Source organism: the organism of the source record quoted next, unplaced genomic scaffold (assembly GCF_019419815.1).
Source record: "Pyrus x bretschneideri cultivar Hongxiangsu unplaced genomic scaffold, Pyrus_bretschneideri_v1 Contig29, whole genome shotgun sequence".
NCBI classification, from domain to species: Eukaryota; Viridiplantae; Streptophyta; class Magnoliopsida; order Rosales; family Rosaceae; genus Pyrus; species Pyrus x bretschneideri.
The window spans coordinates 2,018,112-2,038,532 of record NW_025999601.1 but is presented as its reverse complement, the minus strand read 5'-3'; the positions used below and the strand labels follow the sequence as shown (position 1 = coordinate 2,038,532).

General features: G+C 37.5%; 2 protein-coding genes across 3 annotated transcripts; one reads left to right on the top strand and one right to left on the bottom strand.

The window, feature by feature from the left end:
- The first annotated feature begins 1,108 nt into the window (after positions 1 to 1,108).
- LOC125479497 (auxin response factor 18-like) lies at positions 1,109 to 4,936 on the top strand. Its single transcript, XM_048588891.1, has 5 exons — positions 1,109 to 1,385; positions 1,498 to 2,847; positions 3,532 to 4,400; positions 4,488 to 4,553; positions 4,715 to 4,936. Exons 2-5 carry the CDS (start codon positions 1,729 to 1,731, stop codon positions 4,794 to 4,796), a joined length of 2,136 nt encoding a protein of 711 aa, XP_048444848.1. The 5' UTR covers positions 1,109 to 1,385; positions 1,498 to 1,728; the 3' UTR covers positions 4,797 to 4,936.
- Positions 4,937 to 10,336: 5,400 nt separating this feature from the next.
- LOC125479477 (serine/threonine-protein phosphatase 6 regulatory subunit 3-like) lies at positions 10,337 to 19,727 on the bottom strand. Of its 2 annotated transcripts, none has more exons than XM_048588808.1 (19): positions 19,349 to 19,727; positions 18,531 to 18,634; positions 18,236 to 18,322; positions 18,029 to 18,104; positions 17,865 to 17,939; positions 17,728 to 17,781; positions 17,362 to 17,421; positions 17,153 to 17,269; positions 16,426 to 16,520; positions 16,115 to 16,323; positions 15,497 to 15,594; positions 15,160 to 15,263; positions 14,854 to 15,019; positions 14,494 to 14,616; positions 14,064 to 14,146; positions 13,351 to 13,492; positions 13,240 to 13,269; positions 12,427 to 12,497; positions 10,337 to 11,543 (listed from the first exon to the last, which is right to left on the bottom strand). In XM_048588808.1, the coding sequence occupies exons 1-19, from the start codon at positions 19,379 to 19,381 to the stop codon at positions 10,724 to 10,726; spliced, it is 2,547 nt and encodes an 848-aa protein (XP_048444765.1). In that variant the 5' UTR covers positions 19,382 to 19,727; the 3' UTR covers positions 10,337 to 10,723. The 2 variants fall into 2 exon arrangements, with proteins under 2 accessions (XP_048444765.1, XP_048444766.1); XM_048588809.1 differs by having other exon boundaries at positions 10,337 to 11,540.
- Positions 19,728 to 20,421: the final 694 nt, after the last annotated feature.

Genomic DNA, 20,421 nt, shown 5'->3' with positions numbered 1-20,421 from the left:
CTCGAAACATTCGACCGTGAATATCGTCTTCGGTCTCCTTGGCTGAACCCTTTTTCTCACTCTTAATTCTAATTGTGACGAGTTCTTATTTATGTTAGATACGTACTTTGTACTCCTAAAAAAATCATATCTTTTAATGGAAAACTAATGAAAAAAAGTTTGAAAACTTTGAATTTTAACGATAATGACAAAATGAAGGGTAAAGTAAATAGTAACATGATTAACTTTTTAGTGTAAAAATATGATTTTTCATTAAAGTGAACAGTACCGTGAGTTTTTCATTAAAATTCTCATCTTTTAAAGGCTTGACCTAACACCTCCATGTGCCTGGTGCACTTAAATCAAATTCACACAAGAAATTAAAAAATTTAAGACAACGTAAAGCAAATTTTAAGATTTATAAAGACAAATTTTCAATTTCAAAAGATAAAATGAAATCAAAATGAAGTTATATGAATTTTATAAAGTAAAGTAGGGAATTTTAAATGCAAAGTAAAGTTGTGTTGCGAAACGTCGCATCACAGTAAAAAATCCCACATTTTTAACCTTTTTACCTACACTTTCACCCTATCAAACCCGCCTCCCGACCAAAACATCGCGGACCCCTACTTCCCCACCAGACACGACCCCACGCTACCGCGCGCTCGTGTACCTCAACATCCATCAACCACGAGCTAACACTTGCACGCGCCGGAAAAATGGCGTGCAAGAAAACACACAAAGGTCGGTCCTAATCCGACGGGCCAGTTAAATGTCGGACCAAGGTTAAAATGGAACAAGAGTGGAGTTTTAACTCAAGGGTTGAGTTTAAGTGTTTGTCACTTCACTGCTGTGATTTCGGAGCCAGTCCAAGTACTATAATTACCACTGTTTGTTCCGGTCCCGATATTTTCCATTATTTTATCGGGATGCGGGATCTTGCCAAGGGACCAAACGACTTTTTGTTTTAGTACACACTAATTTAATTTATTATCGAATTCGTGAAGAATAACATTACATTGTACTAGTGAATTGTTGACTTTTTATTTCAAGTTCTTTGAATTTGCTGAATTTTAAGAAAAACTCCCTTTATAAAGATTTGTTTTGTTTCGGTTCTAGAGAGAGAAGCTCATCACTGTCTTCAGATCTGATTGCGTACTCAGGTGAGAGAGAGAGAGAGAGAGAGAGAGAGTGGGGAGAGAGAGAGAAGAGAGAGAAAAGCGAGGGTAGATTACTGCTGGGTGGTGTAGTGATCTCAGAACTGTGATTTTTTTCTCTGATTTTTTGTTGATTTTTAGTAGGGGTGAAAAATTGGAGTGAAAAGTGAAAACGGAGTGACTTGTTTTTGGTACATTTTGTTTGGTTTGATTTGTATTCTTCTGAAGATTTGGTTGTACCAAAGAAAGGTAAATAAAGGGTGTGAATTCATTGCAGTGATTTGTTTGTTGGAGGTCCACTTTTCATTCACTTTGTTTTTTGCATTAACTTGTTTTGAATCTCTGTGTTTCTTCCTCACAGCATTTACTCACTGAAATCATCAAAAGCCGCTCTCTCTCTCTCTCTCTAAAAACCTCAAATCCTTTTGTGGTCATGAAGTTGAAGCCTTTATATTTATCATTGCCTTGATACAACAGCAACGTTCTAACAACAAAAAAAGAAAACCCAAATCCAGAAAAAAAAAAACCCAGAAATCCGTCGTAGTTTTTTAATTTTTGATCATCTGGGTAGTATTGAAATCGAACCAGAACCATGAAAGAGTCGGAGAAAAGCTTGGATCCTCAGCTGTGGCACGCCTGCGCCGGCGGCATGGTCCACGTGCCTCCGGTGAACTCAGAAGTCTTCTACTTTCCGCAAGGCCACGCCGAGCACGCCCAAGCTGGTGGTGGCGTCGATTTCTTCTCCGCCTCGCCGAGGATCCCGTCGCTCGTTCTCTGCAAGGTGGCCGCCATCAAGTTCATGGCGGACCCGGAAACCGACGAGGTGTTCGCCAAAATTAGGATGAACCCAATTGAGAACAACGAGGCCTTTGCCGCGGACGACGGGTGTACGGAGGCAGATGGGTCGGAAAATCAGGAAAAGCCGGCGTCTTTCGCCAAGACGCTGACCCAATCCGACGCCAACAATGGCGGCGGATTCTCTGTCCCCAGGTACTGCGCCGAGACCATTTTTCCAAGGTTGGATTACTCGGCGGACCCGCCGGTGCAGACGGTGATCGCGAGGGACGTTCACGGCGAGGTGTGGAAGTTCAGGCACATTTACAGAGGTACGCCACGGCGGCATTTGTTAACTACGGGGTGGAGCACATTTGTGAACCAGAAGAAATTGGTGGCTGGAGACTCGATTGTGTTTCTGAGAGCCGAAAATGGCGATCTCTGTGTTGGGATTCGGAGGGCGAAAAGGGGATTAGATGGCGGTGGAGGAAATGAATTGACTTCTGGATGGAACAACAGCCACAGCAGCGGCGGTGGCTCTGGAGGTTGTGTTCTGCCTTACGGCGGGTTCTCTGTATTTTTGCGAGAGGAGGAGAACAAGATGATGAGAAATGGGGGTGGGAATTTGAGTCCCAAGGGGAATATGAGAGGGAAGGGGAGAGTGAGGCCTGAGAGTGTCGTTGAGGCGGCGACTATGGCGGCCAATGGGCAGCCGTTTGAGGTGGTTTACTATCCGAGGGCGAGCACGCCGGAGTTTTGCGTGAAGGCCTCGGCAGTGAGGGCGGCGATGAGGGTGCAGTGGTGTTCCGGAATGAGGTTTAAGATGGCTTTCGAGACTGAGGACTCATCGAGGATCAGCTGGTTCATGGGGACAGTTTCTTCTGTTCAGGTTGCTGAGCCGATTCACTGGCCTAATTCGCCTTGGAGGCTTCTGCAGGTATTTTATTTTTCTGTGATTTTGTTGCTCAACTTGTATTTCTTGTTCAAATTTCGTTTGTTAATTTTGGTTTTTTGTTCTGGTAACTATAAGAATTCTTCAGATTTTAGCTCTTCAAATGTTTCCGAGTGAATCGGAGTGTTTGTTTAGAATTTTAGTCGCCTTATGTGGTTTAGATTTTCTTTTCCCTAGATTATTTTTGTGAGTTTCTGCTTCTACATTCTTGTCTTCCGATATGTGTCATCGACCACCCTCCTTGTGTGATTTGGCTGTGAATGTGGTCTGAAGCACCAACTTTTGTTGCGGTTAGAACAGGTTTCTGGCATGACTCTCATCTCATGGAGTCACATCCCGGCATGATTCGATATGGAAACATGCACACATGACATCGTCATCCTTAAGGCCAAAAATTGCTCGGGAGAATAGTATGAACTCTATATGGAAAGAGACTTTTTAACTCTTATCTCAAGTAGAATACTTTTTATGTCAGTAAGAACTCCAGTGTCTGAGATGTCTGAATAATTTGTGCGTTCTGGACTCAGTTGTTTTATACGTTCTCCACCGTGGTTGATTTGGTGCAGCTCTCTCTGTTTGTTTCCGAATGTTTAAACCGTGTAACCTTCTTGAAATCCTGCCATTTGATCATCTGGCTTATACATTTATTAACAAACCACAATATTACAGGTGACGTGGGACGAGCCAGATTTGTTACAGAATGTGAAATGTGTCAGCCCATGGTTGATTGAGCTAGTATCAAATTTTCCCATGATCCAAATGTCACCCTTTTCACCACCAAGAAAGAAGTTGCGTCTCCCGCAACACCCAGATTTTTCTCTTGACGGGCAGTTAACATTGCCGTCATTTTCAGGCAACCCCTTCGGGCCCAGCAGCCCCTTGTGTTGTTTACCCAACAATACTCCTGCAGGCATACAGGGAGCCAGGCATGCTCAATTTAGAATATCTTTATCAGATCTCCACCTTAATAACAAACTGCAGTCGGAGCTGTTTTCATCCAGTTTCCAGCGGCTCAATCAAAGTTCTAGAATCTCAAATGGCATCAGGGCAGGCCATACAAGCAGCAATGAGAATCTATCTTGCTTGCTAACAATGGGGAATTCTAGTCAGAACTCGGAGAAGACTGATAATGTGAAGAAACACCAGTTTTTACTCTTCGGTCAACCAATACTTACTGAGCAGCAGATTACTCGGAGTTGTTCAAAAGATGGAAATCAAGACAACACTAAGGTTTTCTTTAACGGTTCAGAATCAGCACTTGGGCGACAGTTTCCGCTAGAAAAATCATCTAGCGTTGGGTTCTCATGGCACAAGGATTTTCAAGCTACTGACCTTGACCTAGAAACTGGTCACTGCAAGGTGTTCATGGAATCGGAAGATGTGGGACGGACTCTTGACCTCTCGGCTCTTAGTTCTTATGAAGAGCTATATAGGAGGCTTGCTAACATGTTTGGAATAGAAAAACCAGAGATGATGAGCCATGTTCTTTGCCGAGATGTAACAGGTGCTGTCAAACAAACTGGAGTTGAGCCATTCAGGTATAACTTTTTATCTTCCTTGTCTTGAAATCGTCGTATAACTTTTTATTGATTGGGTTTTTTGCCCTTCTCCTTTTTGCAATGCAGTGATTTTATGAAAACTGCAAAAAGACTGACTATTATAACACATCCGGCCAGCGAAAGTATTGGAAGGTAAGCGGAAAAAAATAGTCTCGTGCTTGATATATTTATTCATCTTCATTCCAATACATTCCCTTCTTTCAAACGCTGCTAAACGTTTCGAACTAATTTTCAATACATAAGAACAGCTTCCTGTGTTTGCCTATAAACTGAGTCGAAAAACTGTGTTGCAGGACGTGGATTCGAGGAATGCAAAATGCGGAAAATGGACTGGGAGCAACTAACAAGACGGGTCCTTTGAGCATATTTGCTTAGTGTAGACTAGCATATAGCATTTGAGACCAGATGCTTGAGAATACTGTGTGTGTGTTGAAGTTTTTCACTTAATTTTAACTAGGAGAAATGGGATATTGAACTCTTTAATTTTATTAAAATGCCTAATGTTTTGGTGAAAATTTTCTCGCCCATCTAACTTGATCTGATCCAAAGTTGCTCACTCATGAAGATCTTAAACAATTCTATGCATTTAGATAAATCAACTAAACACTTTTTAAACGGGATAACGTATCCACAACAGATTTGAGCGCGTTCTGTTTTTTATGAGTCGAACATGAGACTTCGTTCAACTTAATGGATAAGACAAATTGAAGGGAAAGTATGTACTATAATTTTATCGTCATATAATACCAATTAAATATGTTTATTATTAAAAAAAATTGGGGTTGTCTGGCCTGCAATGTCTAGGTTTATGATGTGGTTGTTGGGATTCTTGAAGACAAATGATGAAGGCAACTGCAGCTGCTTGTTGGGATTCGTTTTGAGGAAAGCCAAGTGCTTGGTTGGCTTCCATGATGCCCATGCAGGCATGTTCCTAAGCTTGAATCCAAGTACTACATGTGAACCAGATTCCAACGAATGGTATTCGTACAGATAGACGACTGTATACTACACTTTATCTTTAATTATTTAAGACTAATATGTTCCATTTTCTAAAACGGAAACGGATAAATTGATGTGTCTATTTCTCTTATCATCTGAGTTTTTAAATTTTTTTATTCCTGGACGGGACTAGTTAGCAAGCCAAAATGTTATCTTTGGATTTATTTACATATATACAAGACTTCAAGGCGTATTTGAATGATGAAATTTGTTGCATTTGAAATTGTCATCCATACTTGAAGCTACTTTAGTGCCAAAAGTTACAATGGAATTGATCACTTGGCATTTAGTTTATGACTTTATGGAATTGGCTTTTGCTGTTGTTGGAATAGATGTTCGATTAGCTACCGACCCCAACCATTCTAATTTGAGAGAACCTAGTTTTGAATCTTAATGAATTTGCATTTACTATTTGCCACCACTGCTTTAAAATATTTTAAGAAGTTTGATGCAGCCAAAAAATAATACAAATCATTAACAAGTTATAATCTTTCTTTCCTTCTAGTGGTTCACATATAATAATTTTTTAGGATATATTTTTTTTTTTGCGCTAGTACGATATGAACTCGTAAGCATGTGCGACAATATTACCTAAACTTTTTATTTTTAGTTTTTACAACTTGGAATCTTTTAACTGTTGAAATCTACTACCTACTTTACCATCCATCCATTTTGCCGTTAAAACATGTCATCTGTAGGGATATTATTGTCAATTAACTTTATGGGGTTAACTAGAATCAAATTGGCTCCAAAGTTGACTCAATGTGGTGCCAAAACTGGGAGTTTGTATTGTCCCAGTTCGACAATTCCCTCCATAAGAGTTTGAAAAATTAATAATTGAATAAATTAAGGTGAACCACACACCCACTTGCTTACCTACAAAAAAAAAATCTTGAAAACTCATTGTAAATGAAAGAAAAGATTTTTGCATAATTTTCACTTCAATTCTTCAATAATCGTTGCCAAAATCAACTTCTCCCTTTTCTTCATGATCTGACTTCGACACCGTTAAAAAAAAAGCCCTTTCGTGTTTGTACAAATTCATACTAGCGAGCCCTAGGAAGTGAATAATTGACAAAAAAAAACCTCTATGCAAGGGGCACTTGACATGTTTTAACAACAAAATGGATGAAAAGTAACGTAGATGGTAGATTCCACCACTTAATAGAGTTTAGGTGGTAAAAATTAAAAATTAAAAGTTCAGATGGTATTGGCATACATGCTTGCAAGTTCAGATGGTACTTGTGCAAAATCCCCTTGTTTATAAAAAAAAATCCAATTATTCTGTTTGTGGGTTTTATAGTTGCTGTATTTTGTGTGAAGTATTTTTTCTTGTAAACATTTTTTGATGTGATATTGAAGTATATCTAATTAGGGGTGTAGTCAGTTTGGTAACCGAATCGAACGACTATCGATCGAATATGGCCGGTATAGTAAAAATTGAACCTGATAATGCGTTGCCAGAGTGACCAACGTTCCCAATGAAAGAAATGAGTAAGCAACATGTTACGTAAATGAAATTGAATAAAAAATCACTTTGACACGAGCTTAGTAAGAAGCTAATTGAAAAAATAATTAGAATTTGATATTTTGTTTGCAAGAATAACAATCAGATACAAAGAAAATATAGAAAGAAAAAACCGAACGCATTCATCAGCTCGAGGACCGCCACTGTAGATCACGCGGCAATGGAATGCGGGAATTATACAAGGGTAACCTCGACTGAATGGCGCTCCTTCGTTGTAAATCACAATCTCACACAAAAATAAATATTTCATTCAAATCACAAAAGTAAAAGTTTATACACATGTTAAGTTCTAATTTATGCACAAATAAGATAGATTACGTTAATAAGTCTGGCTACAATAGTACGTATCACTCAGTGAGTCAGTGTATGAGTTTTATGCACAATTTAATTGTTGTAAAAATTTATTAAATTCTTATATACAAATTAAACCATTAATTTACCATTTAGTACTATGATATAGTGATATTCCTCTTCACTCGTACATAAGAGATCATATGTTCGATTCTCATTACAGACGAATTTAAACCATATTATTGCTAGTTCATTGTGAGCCTTAGCCCACTTCTCCACCCCTAAATGTAGATAATATCATTTTTTTGGGAAAAAAAAAAACAGTCTAACCGTTAATTCATCAAATCACTTAGAGTGATACGTACTATTGAAGAAAAATCGGAGATTAGCTTTGGGTATTTCACAATTTAAAAGGAAAATTAAGTATAAAAAATGGGGTGTGATATCCACATATCCCATTTTACTTCTCACACACCTTATTTTCAGCCTTCGGATCGGATGAATTAAAGAAGATCAACAGATATAAATTAACAAGGGGTGTGTGAGGAGTAATTTGGGATGTGTGGATAGCACATCCTTAAAAAATAAACAATGCAATTTTATTTAAAGAAAACTAATAAAAATGAAATGAAAAATTTGAGTTTTAACTAAAATAATAAAATAAAAAGTAAAATGAATAATACAAGGATTGACTTTTTAATATAAAAATATAATTTTTTTTTATTAAAATAAACTGTATCAGAAAATTTTCGTTAAAGTTTTTATTTATTTATTCATGTATTGTGTTGGGATATAACCTGTGGTTGGGGCATTGGGATCTGAAACCCCAGAAACATGCCATGCCTGCCTGCCTGCCTGTAAGTTGGGTCCGGTCACTTGTCAATATTCAGTCAGCAGTCACAGGTTCAATTTTAAGACCACTTTTTTATTTTTTATTTTGTTAATCCCAACAAAATTAAGTACAAAAAATAAAAAATAAAAAAACTGGAAAAATGCACAAGCCCACAGCAACGCACACGTGCAGTGGTCCCAAAGGAGAATTAAGTATTTGGGTTAGTGACATCATCAGGTACGTGCGGTCCAACACTTGGGTGGCCTTTTTGATGCCCGGGCCCCGGCCCCCATTTTTGGCTAATGGATTGATTTGAGATGTTGGGATTGGGATTTTAGGGATTTTAGGGATTTAGGGATTTGACTCCACCCACCCACTCCCTCCTCCTCCACCTCTTGTTTTTCTTTCACAAAAGATAATGTTAGCAGATTAAATAATTAATTGTTAACTAACCGAACAATTAGTGAGAGTCAAATCAGTACCGAAATGTATAAACATGATTACTTTCTGTCAATGCTACAGTAAGGAGCCATTTGCCGCCTCCTGTTTTTACTTGCTAATTCACTCAAAACGATATCATTAGTTCGCTCTTATATATGTACACCTAAAACTCAGTGTCCCAATTCGTTTAATTAATTCAAGGTTAATTAGTCATAGGCTCATAGCTAATTAGGGAGTGTGAGAAAGTGTTGGATTGTTCCGATGAATATAATGTTTCTTGTTAACTAATGCGTCTTGGTTTCAATCATCGTCTCTCGCCTCCCTTTTAGTAAAATGAAAACTAACGAAAAGTGCAAAAAAACTTTCTTTTAATGAAAAGTTATTTTTAAAGGTATAGTAAATAGTACCAGAGAAAGGTATAAACGTGGTTTTTCGCTAAAAGTAAAAAATATTGAGAATGTTTTGTTAAATCTCCCTTTAGTAAACTAGAACTTAATGAGAAAAATAATATCACTTATAATAATACCTCCTCAAAATATTGCTAATAAATAAATAAATAAAAATTCAGTAGAGAGTGAAGGATTTCTCAACTTAATTAGAGTAGTAATAAAAGTAAAGGAAAGTGATTCGCGAGAGTCAAAAAGTCAAATGGTCAAAGGGTGGATTGGAAGAAGAGCCAAGTCATGAATGAATTATACGTGCAAAAACAAAAAAATAAACATGTTTCCCTACATGCATCAGAATCTCTGTTTCTTCTCTAAGTGCAAGTCCACTCTTAAAAAATACGTTGGCATTCAGCCTATTTAATCCACTCAGTAATAGTAATAGACCTTATGAACAGTAAATTGACCAAATGCTTAAAAAAATAGTTTTAATTTCGGATAGGATTTTTTTACCAATCTTGTTACGTCACGTGTCATTATCTGAAAGTACTATTTTGGTTGAAAATGTTGAAAATATTGAAATGTGATGTAAGGTGGAAGATGATTGTTAGGTATTTATGGAAAGAAATTTTTTTTTTTTTTTTAATTTTTCTGAAATTTTAAACAATTTTTATTGAGATAATTAATCTAGACTGTTGGATTTGAAAAAGAATTCAAATCCAACAGCCCATATCACGCCACGTGGCTAGGCGTTGGATTTGAATTTCAAATTTTTTTTACTGTTGGAAATCCAACGGCTCAAAAAACTAACCGTTGGAAATCCAACAATCCAGAATGAGCCACGTGGCATCCGAACCCTTGCACCTGTCGAGCCTGCACATGCGGGCCCCACCAACTTTTTCTTGTCGGAACACGCGTGTTTTGCACGCCCCTGGCACAAAAAAAGTTTAAAATGACCTGTGACTTTAGCATGATGTCACATAGGCTGGACCTTGGCTCAGCACATTTTGGGCCGGCCTATGGGATGGCTTGGGCTGGAGGCCTTTTTGTGGGTGCCGGGCCATTTTGGAGGCTGTGAGCCGGCCTACCCCTTTGGAGTGGACTTGCCCTAATAAGTTCTCAGCTCCAAGGAGCTGGCTGCATTTTCGCTCACCACCTTCAAGTAGTGGCACTGCTAACCACCTTATTTCACGCTAATTGCATAACGGAATCCTGGTTTGGTTCAATATCGGTTATTTCACCGGTACCAATAAAAATAAAAGGACGCTAAAGTAATCAAATGAGAGCGATTTCACACCATCTTTCGAGTTTCAACACTGCGTAAAATGGCAACCAAACCGATTACGTTTGGTGGAAGCGAACCAAACCGAAAAGGCAATCAACACACTGAATTACTTTGCATGCTAATAAGAAAAATTCAATCAAGAGCAAGACAAGGCAGTGACCATCAAAACTGCAGTAGATATGCATAGAATCACAACAATACCTAACCAATTTATACTTAAATCAGTCCGGACGCCACAATGATATAGATCCCACATTACCAATGATTCCAGCCAGAAACGAAAATACGGAAAACATTTTGGGTCTGGGAAATTCCCATACTCGTTATCAGGGAGAAACAAACCTTTCAATAATAAACAATGAGTTAACAATAAATAAACAGAAAATAACCATAACACAACCTACCTTCGAAACAAAAATATACTGTACATGACTGCTGCTGCATAAGCCGCTGACACGCTGCCAACCGAAAATGAGGCCCCTGGCTGCCAGACCCAATTTCAGATTCAACAGCCTTACGAAGGATAAACCCACCATTCACCATTCACTCCAAAACAGTCACTTCCTGATCAACCCTCCAATAGTTGGTGTCATTGAACTCCTTATTTGCAGCCTCACCGTCATCAGGGTTCTCTTTTTCTGGTACCTTCGGCATAATGTTTTTCTTCAATGGCCCTGCCTCCCCTACTATGCCCTCTTTAAGAGCCTGCTCCATAGCCTTCTCAGTACCTTCCAATTCCACACCCACGAATTCAACATCCTCTTCAAACAGTGACGGGACAGCACCTGATCTCTGGCTCACACCACTTCCCACTGACCCTGCAGTAGAAGCAGTGGAGGATGGAGGCGAGCCATTTGGAAGTGTAGATTCTCCACTTGAGTGCAAACTAGCACCAGCATCTGGTGCCACTACCTCGGCTGTTGAAGGATTGACAACTGCGTCATCATGATCCTCAAATGGATTTACACTTGCACCGCCGACTTGCAAATCTGATGATTCACTCCATCCCACCCATTCAGGCAAAGGCCTGTCTCCAAACATGTCATCATTATCAGATGTCTCAAATCTGAAGAAACCCCCCATGTCACTGGAGGCACTTGTCTTCTCGCCATCTGGGTTCATGTTACCACTGTTGCTAAATCCATTCATAAGGTTTCTGTTGGAAATGGACGTGCCATTGACAGTCTCTTTACTCCCGGCCAACTTATCATCCTCCCCTACCACAACCTCATCATCACTACTGCTGTTACCACCAGTGCAGTTCAAGTTTACTTCTTCCATCTCTGACAGTGATGTGCCCACAGATTCACCACCGGTTCTATCATCTTGGAATGCAAACCAGTTGGAATTTGTGAATAAACTGCTGCATTGAGGATTAAAACTATTCAGTATCCACATTAAACATATTCTACGGTGAAGCTTGTAATACACAACACCTGAGCCAATTTTAAGCCCTCATACACTTGGCACTTCAATATCAAGCACTTTTGCACCACAACCAGATATAAAATTTATGACCAACAATTTTCAACCTTGTGGAGCAATAAGTTACGTAGTTCGTACATCACAAGAACATATACAATATATGTTATGTATAAGATATTGTTTGAATTTTTATACATATGACATTACAACTAGAGAGAATTCTTAGACATCAATTGCCAGCCTCATGAAGCAATTAGTTAAACATATTTAATCCATTGCAACGACATATATGATGCCTTATGCGATACTCCACCTTGGAACAATGGAAGATATGAGAATACAATAAAATCTCTTCTTTTTTCTTGCAATATTTTGGTATTTTAGGTCTACAAGTCAAGCTTCTAGTCGCTATATAGTGTCTCCGAAAATGTTGCACCTTATTATAGACCAGTTCTAACTGCTAGTTTGTTGCACAGGAGGATTGCATGCGAACCATCAAGCCTATCAAGCCTTGTTGATTATTGTTTCATTTCAATCATATTGTCTTGAATTGACACTTTATAGGATACTTAATTTTCTAGCCCACCTTTTCACATACAGTAGAACTAGAAGACCTATCAACATGGATGATGTTCAGAAGATAACAATGACAAGGAACACACAAAAGAGAATATGAAAAATTGACAAATTTATAAACCAAAACGAATCTGATGTAAATTTGCAACCCCTTCCGAAGCAATATTTCTCCACTAAACCCAAATTTCAAAGTTAATTTTTCTTCATACAAACAGCAGTAAATAAACAAAAGGTTACAAACTCACCTTCCTTGGTCATCACCAAGACGCAAGGATGATATGACCACTTCAGCAGATTCATCATCAAAGTAGACATCCTGCATTTATAAATCAAACCCCCTCATTCAGAATGTAATTAAACCCAATGTATTAAAAGCGTGAAGCGTGGGCGAGGAGTCCGAGGGATAGCCCAGCCTAAGCGTGAGGCGAAGCCTCACGAGACCAAATTTTTTTAATATATACACTAAGCATACACATATATTATATTAAAAAAAAAAGAAGATTATTAATCAATAATCACCCTGAGCACACACATATATTATAAATACATATACACACATATACACACATATATTATATATATAAAATAGAGGATGAAAAGCACAATGAGCACACATATAACAATGCACGTAGAAGGCACGCATCCTTTATATAAAAAATAAAAATCAGAAAACAAGTCAGAGAGATGATAGTGCAAGGAAGAGGTATGAGGTAGTTAAAATCCTGCCCAAAATTTGGGTTTGGGAGTATTAAAAAAAAAAAAAAATTCCCCTGAGGTGCACCTAGGCGGCTCCGGCGATGCCTTCCGCCCACTCCCCCAAAACAGAGGCGTCAACCCTCAAGCCCAGCCTCACAGAGCACCTAGGCACGCCCTGAGGCAAGCCTTTTAAAACATTGATTAAACCCCAAAAAATAAGATATTAAAAATGCTTACATGGGTTATCTTTTTTCTACTTCCGACCTTTTTACAGAGCTTACTCATGCTTAGATAAGAATAGTTACCATCAAGTACTATATATCAACTTAAAAAACATCAGTGGAAGAAACAAAATTTATTACCTCATCATCTCGATCAAGAGCTCCTTGGTCCTGAAATGCAGAAAACCCAAACCATTAACCCAACAAAAAGAAAAATGGAGGAATAATAAAGGGGAGGACATAGCTAGATACCTCTCCTGCATCCTCATTCCCATATATTTTGTATCTAAAAGCCTGGCTTAGATTATTTGCTAGAGCTGCTACATCATAATCTCTGTCATTCATGTCATCCTCGTCACTATCCCTTGTCCGATCTTGCAAAGCAGTTGGGCGACTGTGCGTAACAAGGAGAAACGTAAGTGAAGTTGACGTTGAGATCCAAAAATATAAGGCTGATGTACAGCAGGGTTAACTCATTGATCATTTTAATAAAGCTCAACAACTATAAGCACTGTGTACCATGAATATATCATAGAATAACAGAAAATAAAATCAAGGACTACATAGTAGATATGAAATGCCATACTTTAAGTTCATAAATAAGGATATATCGATGACGATATTGAAATTCATATCAAATAGCGATTTTTTATTAGAAATTGTGGAAATAAATTGATTTATATGGAATTCACATACAAAAATTAAAAGCATTAGAATCCATCTAAACTAACAGAGAAATAGTAAAAGTTGACATTATGAATTCATGGTGTATTTTTTTTCTTTATCGTCTGAGTGAGTGAGAAGAAAATATAAAGTGAAACAAAAAATGTAAAAACGGATATTTTAAAAATCAAATGCTTGAGCAAATGTCAGTTGTATGGAGAATATGGTAATGTATACAGTATGGTCCGTAATATATTTGAAGAATATACATTGCAAAGCAGATAAATGGAACGACAGCATACCCGCAAGCCCATCGATAAACATTTTCAACTGCATTGCGCTCCTGCAAAACTGTTGTTTGCCACCCATTCCAGTCGCTATTTTCCTAGAAAAACAAGCCAAGCAAAGTTTTATAAGGAAAAACACTAAAAATAAAACTAGCTGTCAAAACCACTAACACCCACTCACGTATCCCAAAATGTGATAACATCATCATAATCTTACCAATATAGAGAGGTAAAGGGCAATAAATTTGAGTTGATAATATATACGAAGACTTTAGAGCAAAGATATGACATGAAATATGGTTGAATTGCTTCACAGAGAAAGAGTCATTTGACAATAAAAGTTACAATTAAGTTCGATCACCATCAAAATCACAAATGAGAAAAATGCCACGATCCAAATATGTATGCTTCTTGTAGTAAACCAAGGTTCAGACCTGCAACCTACCTGAAGGCATGCCTGAACACGGCTTTGGCTGTTTCCCAACTGAATGAGCTTATTAGAAATTCTTGTGATGTGCCCGAGGTTTCCTGCTCGTGGTGCTGATTTTCCAGTAGCAGGTACCGTTGGCTACATTAAGAAAAATTCATTATCAGAGCTTGAAATAAAATCAACAAACAACTAGAGGTAGTCATTGATATGCAAAAATCTAAAACTCCACTCAAGTATAACCATGCTCTCGCTTTTATAATACACCTCGTCCAACAAAGGAACTAGAGGCATTATAAACAAATCAAGAATGTTGAGCATTTAATGTTTTTCTACAACAGTGCACAATTAGAGTAGCCAAGATATCCCCTTCTCTACCTTATTAGCATCACCAGATAGAATGGGATTTTTATCCGTTTGAAGGAACTTTCCAATTAAATCACACTCTCGAAGAAGATGATCAACAATGGCATCACTCTTGCTTTCCAAACATGACGATATTATACTATCTACATGATGATGCAAGGAATTATTGTAAGGGTACCTGCATTAATTAAATAAACACATTAGGTATCTAGTAACAAGTACATCATTCACTACAACAAAAGAGAAGAAAGTGTCCCTTTTTAACCAATACTCAGGACATACACTATTTCAAAATTAAAAATTGAAGCAACAGCTTACTCAAAGAAAAGATCAATGACCCGTTGGATGGTTCCTGAGCTAACCAATTCCTTTTCTGCCTCTTCATTGCCTGATCTCAGTAGAACAGCAATGAACTCCACAATCTGAAATAAATTGCAGAATAGTTGAGAATTGGGAAATTGACAGTTACATTATTCCAATAATTATTAATAATTCTCTTTCTGTAAATTAGGGTGGAAAATTCATTTGACACTTAATTTCTTATCGATTAATAATTCTGCCAGCACAGTACTGAATTTAAAAATCAGTCAACAATTTAGTAGACAAAACAGCCAGATACTACTCAACTCCTGCAGATGTCATAAGAAAAACCAACCTTTAAACGATGCTTTCCAAGTGGAGGCCTCAACTCTCCGTATGTTGTCGGCAATGTTTTCTCATCCCATGACACATTCAAAAGCACAAGCAAGTCGCCTGGACAACCACTTTGAATCTTAAAATCACAATGAAGAAACAGTTCTTTTCCTTTCAGGCAGCTATAACGAAAAAAAATTGCACCCATGACATGGTAAAAGTATCACTGTATTAACAAATCCTAATAGCCCTCGGGTTCTGTACAAATATGAGGCATATTCTAATGGCAGTCCCAACGTGGCAATATTTTTTCCCCTATGATATGAGCCTTTATCATAACCCAAAGCCTTGTCATATTTCAAAGCCACTGTGAGGTTCAATATTCTTTACCCCAAGATACTCCCTTCTACTTTCATGTAGCAACAAAAGGTCAAAGTTATATTAAAAATTTAATAGCAGAGTGAAGATTCAAAATTTATTGTTGAAAACTGCAACTGAAAAACTAAACAATGATGTAACAACAGCAGAATACTAATCAGCGGAAAAAAAAAACACCAGCAGAATTACACGTGCAAGGAAGCTAAAAAAACGCAATTTTGCAATTTTTGGACAAAATTAAGGCATCAGTATTTGCACTCACCAAGTTTTGGCAGCATTGCACTGACGGTATCTGGATTAACAGGGATTGGAGACTCATACATATGTTGGCCCCGAAAAGAATGGAACAAGGGAGAAGAAACTGCTGATCTTTTCGGATCCAACAAAGAGATGCAGACAGAAAGCGAGTGTACAAGACCAGACTTTGAATGTGAATCTTCCAATGCGTGACCAAATATCCTTGTAACAAAACTGCATAAAAGTATTTAAGAAAACTGAAAACCAATCCACATAACATGTACTAAAACGTAATAAATACTCAAAGCCAACCAAAAAAGTGTTCTGATCACAAACCTTGGGCTAGAAAGTTTGTTGGCTAGGGCCGATGGAGCATTTCGAGTTATAGCAGAAAGTGTTTCGGCTGCATTAGCATGAACTTCAGGAGGATTCTGGTCCAAAGTAAAAAAGAACGATGTTAGATAGACATAGAAGATGCACCAGGGCAGCTCTAAAGCTAAGTTATTTAACATTTATTCCAAACTTCTTAAGCTCATGAAAAATGTATGTTACCATTTAGTGTTTTCTCCAATTAAAATTTTAAGTTCAATTGCAGTAGTCTCTCTTTCGTTATTAAATCCTACCAAAAACAATAAAATCATATAGAACTCCAACTAGAAAGGCCAAAGGCATAAAGTTAAGGTGACAAAGTACGCAACACTTTTGATTCTTTGTGTTTCCTGGATCTAAGGAGCAGCACCTTTATGTAACTACTAAAACAGTACACAGACGAAATCCACGTCAAAAGTGGACATACACAGGACATATGAGCATTCAAGTAAGACATTGTTAACATATATGACTCTACTAAAGTGGACATAAACAGATATCCATTAGGTTATGTTGTCAACATATATGACTCTCTACTAAAGGCATCACAAATTGAGGAAGACATTGTTACCATAATGACTAAAGAAACAAATTGTATCCATAATTAAGTAGTAACTAGGGATATGTTTCATAAATAAGTAGATAAGTAAAGATAAAATTCTACTGATCAACAAGAATGTAATATTCCACTTACAGTTGGGCTCAACTTATCTACGATCATTTCAAGCAGATTACTTTCAGCTAACCATTGCATCACATCAATAAAATTGGGATACACATGGTCGTCCGCACCAACAAGTCGAACCAAAACCTGTGCCATGAGAACACCTCATATTGAGTTTCAAAGAGGATATTACATGAAAAAAACCAAAAACTTTGAACTCGATTCTAAGTCTTGAATACCTCCATGATGGATGTAATTCCTATCAAATCAACTAGCTGACGGAAAACATCCTCATGGGCCTGTAGACACCAAGGATTGTAAATCAAAAACTATACACAGACAAACAAAAGATGGATTTCAGGATACCACCCATATTTCACAGCTAAAACAGTTCCCACAAAACTTTGTTTCCAGAACCATGGCATCTGGACTTAGAAGAGCAAGCATTGCAATTAGACAAATGAGTGACATGGATGCTATTGCTGGCAATGCAAAGAGGCAATAGGTCCAATACAGTGCAAAGTACTGGTCCCAAATTAATGCAATGAAGAAAACCAAATTGCAGAAGTTTGAAAATATAAAGATAAACTAACAGAATTACTTACTTGAACATAGTTCATAAGTGGGGCTGTCTTCCGTATCATTAGGCATACAACAACCTAAAGTTCCCACAAAATTTGTCAAGTAACATATTTTGAGACCAGATAAAGTAGGACAAACTGTAAATATCCTCAAAAGTTACCTTGCCAAAATACCCAGCCAACGGGGCACTATGAGGACGATTTGGTTCCAAGAAAGAGAAAAGTAAGTTCATTAGCTGCAATCACAAAATAAGTATATGTCAAAACTAGACAAGATTTTATATATCAAATTCCTTATTCAAGATTAAGATTTGATCATGAATACCTCCTCTTCATCCACCAAAGTCTTTAAGATAACATCAATTTCACAAGTAAAAACCTCACAAGCAATGAAGGGGAACCTAAAGATCATGAGAAAAAAACAATTACTCAAATAATCAAAAGCAAAACTCAAAAGATAAAAATCTCAAACATTATGGAGAGAAATATATAAACATTGTCAAAAGTATGCTTTGTCAAGATGAAATAATACTTGAAGGCTCGTTTGCTTTCAGCATCCTCAGGAGGTTCTTCAACAATATAACGCAATAATTGCTCCACCTGGGCTCTATCCCGTAAACTGAAAACATAAACTTACACAAGGGTATCAATTATTCATCCACAATCAAGTTCCCTATTATAGAAGACGTTTAATTCCTCCAAAAAATCCCAAAAACTGTAAGGAAAGACAACAAATTCTGGTATTGAGCTTAATATATATACAGGAGGGAACTTTGATAATATCAGTAGCAGTACAATCCGTAAAGAGAACATCAATGAGACATTACAAATTAATGAGACGAGTGTTTAAGGCTTTGCATTCTTGGATAATCTCTTCTTCATCCAGAAGCTCCTCTAATGTAAAATTTTCCTTGTCTAGCACTGTCTCCACCTGTACGGTAGAAAATACACAAGAAAAACAAACAAATCAGATGTCATAAAAATAGAAGCGTTGCAGTCCTAAGCAAAGAATCCTACTTAAAACTACAGCAGTCAAACACTGTTACTCATGGTTTATAGCTGGACAAAGAAAAGGCAGCACGGGAACTAGATGCAGCTAAAGAGTGCAGCCTCCAAATCTTAAACCCCATTAAGCAGAAAGCATGAACTTCAAAAGTAGTTCTGTCCCACTACTTCCATAGGTTTCTCAGCAACCAAACAGACGATAATCACAAAATTACAAAATTTGAGCTCCCCCACTTCAATCACAATCTTAATAATCAAAGTCCCCACTTATCCAAACCCCGGCAAATACAGGCGGTAATCGCATATCCCGGAATTACAAAAATTGAGCTACCCAACTTTAATCTCAATCGCATTAATAAAATACCGCTCTTAAAAAGTAAATCCAACCCGAGAAAATACAGCTTACTAAAAATCTACGTTCCATTCAATTTGGGAAACTAATACAGCTACGTCCAATCAGTCTAAACCAGTTTGCAATAAAACCCAATTAAACCAAATTAATAGCAATTAAAAACTCCACACCAGCTAAACTTCTGAATTAGCAAATTGATCAAACAGAACACCACACCAGTCAATTTCGACAAGAAGCAGCTGAAATTAGGTTTCGAAATTAAAGAGATTGGGAAAGAGGGAGAGTTACAGGAGAGGCGGCAGAAGTGAGCTTCCAAAACATGGTGAAGAGAGAGAAAGCAGAGCTGGGAAGTGAGAGCTGGCTTAGATCTGTAAACCCTCGAGGCGGCGGCAGCAGCAGCAGAGGGAGAAGCAGTAGCAAAGTATCCAGGCCGTCGCGGAGCAGGTGGAGGTTTTGGGGAGCAGGTGGGGGAGGTCGGTGGGTCCGGAGCTCGAAAGTCGAAACCCTAGTTTTTGTTTTTTTTTTTTTTTTTTTGAGAGATCGATGAGGAGGAGGGAGCAAAGGCCGTGAAGATCGAGAGTCAGAAAATGAGGGTCAACAACAATAATAAGCTGCGTGAGCAAAATTAATCGGCTCGTTGGCTTTTTTGAACTGCTGATGTAGAGAGAGGGGGACGCAAAACGGCAAAAGTACAAATGGAGGCGAGCGAAATTAACAAATTTTGTTTCGACACAAAAAAAAAAAAATTAACAAATTTTGTAAGAAGAGAAAAATGGTAAGGTTCGATAGCACAATATTTTATAATGTTGGTATAAAAATTTTGATAAAAATATGAGATGATGAAGAGTTTACAAAGAATTCCACTTTTGAAATAATAGCATTTTGAGTCCGTCTCTTTCAAAACCATGATTTTTCAAACTTCAATTTCTAAAATTGTGAGTCCAGCTTCAATGGTAGGTATTTTAGCGGTTAATTTTTTTTAAATTATCTAATTTATGTAGTTACTAAATTTTTTGTTCTTAATTTTATCAGTTCATGCCACTTCGTACTATGGTTTAGTGGTATTCCTCTTCATTTATAACTAAAAGGTTTTAAGTTCAATTCTCGCCAAATGCGAATTTGAACCATATTATTGCTAGCTCATTGTGAGGCTAAACCCACCCCATCTCCTTAGCGTAAATAATATCGTTTGTTCAAAAAAAATAATAATAATAAACAACCTATCTGTTCATTGTTCGTATTGCATACTGTTAAATACCACTGAAAAAAAATTGCTGATTCTTTTTATGTTGTCAATATTTAGTTTTGATCTGTTCAATAATTAATTAGATGCAATTACCCCAATTTTTTTACTCATGTTT